A 6,000-nucleotide genomic window follows, 5' to 3' on the forward strand; every position below is an offset into this window, starting at 1 on the left:
ACCACCGGAACCGAAGCTGCCCCTCCTCCACTCACCATGATGGATTCGGTGTCAGGGGCCAGGAAACACCTCAGCCAAGGCAGACTAGCAGGCGCCACCCAAACACCTGCTTGGCCCAGAAAGTGGCACCAGGTGAGAGGTGTATACTCGGGCCCCGTGTCCCATCCTTTCCGTGCACTGCGGCTGTACTCCCAGGACCAGCTTCCAGAACCACCTCAACCCGTATCACTTCCAGTCTGGGAGCAGAATCTAAGCACCCATAGAATGCATATTTAAATTAGCGGCCCAGTGTCCTCAAGGCTCTGAGAGCCAGCGGAAATACTGGCGATACCCTATTTTTTGGTGCGGGGGAGGGACTTCTCTTGCGCCTTGCCTCTCAGAGCGCAGTCAAGGGTAAAGAGCACTTAATAGCCATGGGGCTGGGAAAGCAGCTGGCCCAGGCAGGCTTGGGTAAGCCACAGGTGGAGGAAGAGAGGGAGGTGCAGGGCTGGGTGTTCCTGGCCAGATTTGACAGCTAAATTCCCAGAGGCAAACTGTGCCGGTCAAGGCCCCTTTTTCCCTTCTAAATCTGGATCTTGCTCCAAGCGTCTTTGCACACACCCAGACACTAGGCTCTCTAGACTGTACACTTTCTAGACTGTCCGTGACCTAACTCAAGGGAATCGCCTCCCTGTTTCTATGCACAGGCACTGCTGCTAGGTGTGTGAGTTCTCAGTCCCCACCATCCCTAACAGCAGCAACAATGTTTTGGTCTGCTGAGCTAGCATGGAACACATAGGTGATAAAGACCGGGAGAGAGAGAGAGAGGGAACAGAAGATGTGGCCCAGGCAAGCACAAGCCATCTCAAAAATCATTCAGAATCCTGGTATTGACGTCAGACACATTTTATTATAATCTTAATACAGTCTACATAAATTTGAACTGGTATTTATTTGGGTTCAGTTATAACATAGCATCATAAAAAAAATCAAAGCACTGGTTGTCTGAAATAAAGCAAGCGATCGACATTCAATAAACACACTTGATTTATTTTTGTATAAAAGGGTTAAGTTTACAACTAAACTTTTATAAAAAGTTTAGCATAAGTACGTCATTACATTTTTATGCAGAAATAGGTATTTCTGCCACTATACAAGAAAGCTCTAATTAGAGAGTTCACAAGGCTTCACTCAATATATATATATATATATTTATATATAAATATATACACAGCATTCAGTAGGCTCGCGTCAAAAAAGGCCATTTCTGACCAAAGACTTCATTTAAGTAACCGAATACTGGGTCCTTCGGGTAGTCACGCTCCACCTTTGGAAAAAGGCAAAGTCTGCTTAGATTGGGCAATTCCTTGTGATTTTTAACGTTTTTCGCTCCCCATGGTGGGAATAGTATATAAAGAAAACCTTCCAACTGTAGAAAGGGCATTGAAAGTCTCTCATAAATAACGGTATCACAGTCCAGGCTGGAGAACTCCTGGGGAAGATGATCTCTCTGTTTTCCTTCCGTCTCTCTTTTTAAAAAGGTCCATTCAACTTGTTCTCCTGGTGAAATGGTTGAAAATAAAACAAAAAGTTCAGCGACTTAAAAAGATCCTGTAGACTTCTTGTTGTGCAAAAGAAAAAGAGAAAGTAAAAAAAAAAAAAAAGTCCCCAGACGCCTGCAAAAGATTGGGGGAGAAAAGAAGCTTAGAGAGTAACCTAAGGGCAGAGGCGGGCAGCCTGGCGCCGGGGAAGCCACAGTGTGAGCATTTAAACCAAACCCTGGCGTCCAGATGCGGCACACATACCCGGCCTCCACAGCACAAATTAAACATGAAAATAGCAGAGACTCAAGGGGAAAACTTCCCAAACCCAGTCTCCTATTTGGATCTCTAACAGCCTGCTCACAGGCGCCAGGGTGCTTCTTGTAACAATTATTTGATTGAAAACAGCCCTTTAGTTAACAGATAGGGAAATCTGGATCCCAGGGCACAAGGGGTAAAGGCTCCGGGTAGCAGCAATCCTCGGCTAGCTCAAGAAATCTCAGACGCTTGCAGTTTGGGGGGAATCACTATAGAATTTGTGGAGATAAGATTAATTACAGCCGAGGTTCGTACCTCACAGTACCACCTCTGGGCTCACAAAGCCAGTATAACACTTTACCTGCCATAACTTCCTGGCATTTTTCTCTTTTTTCTTTCTTTTCTTTCTTTTTTTTTTTTAAAGGCAAATGTTCTGTAATCCCGGGTAACCACACAGCTACAAGCCCCTTCATGCCTATCTGGTAAGACAGGAGGCACCCATAACAGAGCGAGGGAAGCGTGCAGTTACCAAATCAAACACTGTACAGACACACACAAGCACAGTACCAAAACGCGCACACAGGAGGAGGCTCCCCGCAAACACTCACCATGTATTCAGCCACAGAGTACTTTGCTGTCGTTCGACATAAGCTCAGAAGGGAATTCAGATGCCTGGAGAGAAAGAAGATAAAAGGCAGGGATATTAGACAATCTTAGAAGAGGATAGCCTCCCTCCTCCTCTTACGAAAGTGCCAACAAGTCCCATTAAACAGGTTCACGCTACCATGCAGATCCAGAGACGCAACCTACACAGAAGAACTTAAGTAGCGATTCCGCAGGAGGCTCAATGTACAGTTTTCTTTAAAAAATAAAGTTAATGAGCCCGTCTCCACAATGGGCTTTTAAAAGGAGTGACAGGTCGGGCGACCGGGAGTTTACGGGCAGGGAGGGGAGTACTCGGCGGGCGAGCGAGTCTCACCTGCAAGGACAGAATGCTGATGTCCGTGTTGAGGGTGGTCAGCGGCGTCCTGGACGCCTGGTTCTGCCCAGGTCTCTGGTGGTGCAGGCTGACAATCGTGGGGTGAGAGTCCAGGGCGATCTGCAGGTCCAGGATGTAATCGATGACGTGCTGCAGGATTTCCATCTTGGTCACCTTCTTGTTCTGCGGGATGCTGGGCACCAGTTCCTTGAGCTTGGAGTAGCAGTCGTTCATGTTGTACAGCAGACTCATCGGGTCGTCTACCGGGGTCTTGCTCCGGGAGATGCCCAAGCCGTGGTCCGACAGGCTGTTCTTCCTAACGGACCTCACCGGACTGAAGGCTTTCATGCTGCTCGGAGGAGGAGAGGCCGGGGAAAGGGAGCAGCCGCAGGGGGTTGGGGGGGCTGAGCTGGCTGCGCGGCACCTGGCTCGGCTCAGAATGAAGCGCGAGCCGGGGCGGGTCGGCTTTTATGCGCGCTCGCCCGGGCCGCTCGATCGGGCATCGCTCAGCCGCCATTGGTGGAAGCGGCCCCGTCCATCATGCCGAGGGAGTGCTCCCATTGGCGAGCGCGAGCGCTCGGTCCTTCCGCGTTTGCAGCCAATGCCCGTGGGGTGGGAGGAGCGGGCGCGAGCCCAGCTGGGGTGGTAAAATGAGTACAGTGTGCGCAGGGAGCCCAGGGGGCCCGGGTGTGCAAATGTGCCCCCTTGATTCCGATCCCCGGAGTGGTTAGGACCCTCCACCCTGGAGGTGTGCCCGGTGCGAGCCATCCCCCGGCCCGGGGCTGCCAGCAGCCCTAAGGTCTCCGCTCAGCAGAGGGGAACTCATAGGTCGCTAGCGTCAGGGAAGACGGCAAAGGGCGACCTTTGCAGAGGGGAAAAGAAGCGCGCCGTTAGGGAGTCACGTTTGTAGAGTGAGTTCCTTCTTTTAAGATGAAGAAAGCTGTGTTTAAGGGTGGGGGGGCGGGGGGAACTACCCACGTCCACATTCAGGACAGGTTTAGCGTGGGGTTTTGCAACTTGGAGCAACGCGGGAGGCCTTCTCGGAAACTCAGTGACAGAGGAGTTGGAGCGAACACTGTGCGGTCTCCCTCAGACCGCAGAGGAGCCCCGAGGGACCCGGCACGTTCAGGATTCTCCCCCTCTCCGCCCCTCCAAGAATGAGGCCAGGGTTTAGTATAATGACTCCGTTAGTCGGAGGTCATTAGTAGGGTTTGCACACTGGAACTACATTTACATACACTGCCCTTGGTCTGTGCCCTTCAGTGTAGGTGGCAAAGTGATGCGATTAATTATGCACAAATTGTGATTTCTGGTGTCACATTCCAACACTTACAGCTCTTGGGAAGCTCTTTGTCAGGTAGGTGGTCCCAGCTATTGACTGACAGCTTATCGCTGTTTTTTAAAGGAAATTCTGTTACGTCTGAGGTCAGGAATCTGTCGGCACCCTTTTCTGGATGCAGCTACATTTTAGAAAGTTTGGAGCCCTTGACTCAAGTTCTTTAGTTCAGACTGAATTCTCGGTTTGCACAAGACTACTGTGTATTAGAGGAAAAATATTCCTGTAAACAAAAATAAAAAACCCAGAAAGGGTAAACTGGTAGTATCATGCTGACTTTTTTTTTTTTTTTTCTCTTTTTTGTCTCCATCCACCACATCCTCTGAATGCAAGAAAGAGGAAGAAGGCAGAATCCGGGCAGAGCTCCGTAGTCGGGGGGCGGGGGGGGGGGGCGACAGTATTTTCCCTTCAATTAATGATTAATTCCTCAGCTGGTGGGCCAGGCAATCTCTGACCTCCACGTGACAGCCATGTGCCCCAGGGCTTCTCTCGAGGGAGGCAGAGTCCCGTGGTGGCGTAGAGGTGGTCAGATGCGGCCACCTCAGTGTGGAGGCTGCAGAGGGGACGCTGCCCTGCAGGGAAATCTGCGCAAGTCCTGCAGTGCCTGCCCGCAGCTCCGCCACAGCGTTCGCTTGACGGGCGGCTCGCCTGCCTCGGTTATTAAGCCTGGAAGGGATTTACTATCTGAGCCCCCCCCCCCCCCCACACACACACAGTTCGAGCTTCTTGATGTACTCTGTGTGCATGTGTTTCAGTCACATACGTGCCACCGCGGAACAGATTTTGTTTTGACACTTTTGGTTCATGATGTTATACTCTGAGTATTTTACAATAATAGCCAATGTAAACAAACATCTCTGGGATTCTCAAATTATTACTTATGATTCTTGGACATTGCATCTCCTGCGGTACTGACGCATTCTTAGCTTTTTCCAAGGACACCGTATGTTAGCGCCCGTGCCAGCCTCATTATCCCCACAGAAAAGGCCCTGGGCTGGATGATAATGAGCGCTGTGCAGCTTCGCTCGACACACTGGCAGCTACAACGCATGAGCGCCTTCTCCCAAGACCATTCTTGTACCCTGATATAGTAAAATTGCTAAATATGGTGAAAGTTCTCTGGCGTTTCTTTCTCTGGCTGCCATGCCAGAGTCCAGTCTGCCGGGCTGCGCTGAATCCGATTCTGTTGGCACACCACCCAGTTTTTGTTTTTTTTTTTTGCATTCATTTAAAGATCATTTTTAAGGGGATTGTGAAACTGTATAAGTCAATGGCTGAGAAAAGGCCGGAGTTACTAGTTTAAGTCTGTCACAGCAAGCCCGGGCTGACATTTCTTAAAATTATGTTTGGGGGCCAGGAATGGGGTGGGAGCCTTTTTTTTTTTTTTTTTGGAGGGGGGGGAAGAAGGCGGCTTATAATGGCATATAAAAATGTGCCAATTGGTATGGATGTGGATTTTCATCTGAGAGCCCCGAAGTTCAAATGGTCCCAGCTGCAGGACGCGCCCAGCTGCAGTAAGGGCGGGATCCGTGGGTGGTGGGAAGGTGTGAAGGGCTTCCGCCGGCGGGGCGGTGGGGAGGGGGTGGAAATATTGGCCACCCCAGCTACCCCACTGGGTCGCCCCCCACTTAAAGCGACAGACCCGCTCTGGAGTTCCCTGAGCCCTGCTCCAGGCCCCCCCCCCCCGCCGGATCCCCCACCGTGTCCAGGCCACGCGCGGTAATCAGAAGCAGGTCCCGGCGCAGCCCCCTTTGGCTACTATCCCCGCGTGATGCCACGGGGAGGAGAAGGTGGGGGGGGCGCGGGAGGAGCCGGCGCGGCGGGGGCGATCCTCGAGGTCCCCTTTCTTGCACATCTGGCGCAATTGGGAGCTCTCGCCTTTCTTCCCCTCGGTTTTGTTCTCACAG

The 6,000-nt window shown here is 51.3% G+C and overlaps 1 protein-coding gene across 2 annotated transcripts; it reads right to left on the reverse strand.

Annotated features, from left to right (window-relative positions):
* Positions 1-869: 869 nt before the first annotated feature.
* Id2 (inhibitor of DNA binding 2) lies at positions 870-3,182 on the reverse strand. Of its 2 annotated transcripts, none has more exons than XM_059248378.1 (3): positions 2,758-3,182; positions 2,387-2,450; positions 870-1,539 (listed from the first exon to the last, which is right to left on the reverse strand). In XM_059248378.1, the coding sequence occupies exons 1-2, from the start codon at positions 3,103-3,105 to the stop codon at positions 2,394-2,396; spliced, it is 405 nt and encodes a 134-aa protein (XP_059104361.1). In that variant the 5' UTR covers positions 3,106-3,182; the 3' UTR covers positions 870-1,539; positions 2,387-2,393. The 2 variants fall into 2 exon arrangements, with proteins under 2 accessions (XP_059104361.1, XP_059104360.1); XM_059248377.1 differs by having other exon boundaries at positions 870-1,655.
* Positions 3,183-6,000: the final 2,818 nt, after the last annotated feature.

Source organism: Peromyscus eremicus, chromosome 22, assembly GCF_949786415.1.
Source record: "Peromyscus eremicus chromosome 22, PerEre_H2_v1, whole genome shotgun sequence".
Lineage (NCBI taxonomy): Eukaryota > Metazoa > Chordata > Mammalia > Rodentia > Cricetidae > Peromyscus > Peromyscus eremicus.

Excerpts from the sequence above, each read along its gene's own strand:
- Id2 (XM_059248378.1), bottom strand. The coding sequence starts at position 3,105 with ATGAAAGCCTTCAGTCCGGTGAGGTCCGTTAGGAAGAACAGCCTGTCG. Across the intron at positions 2,451-2,757 it reads TCAGCATTCTGTCCTTGCAG|GCATCTGAATTCCCTTCTGA; the intron begins GTGAGACTCGCT and ends CTTTCTCTCCAG.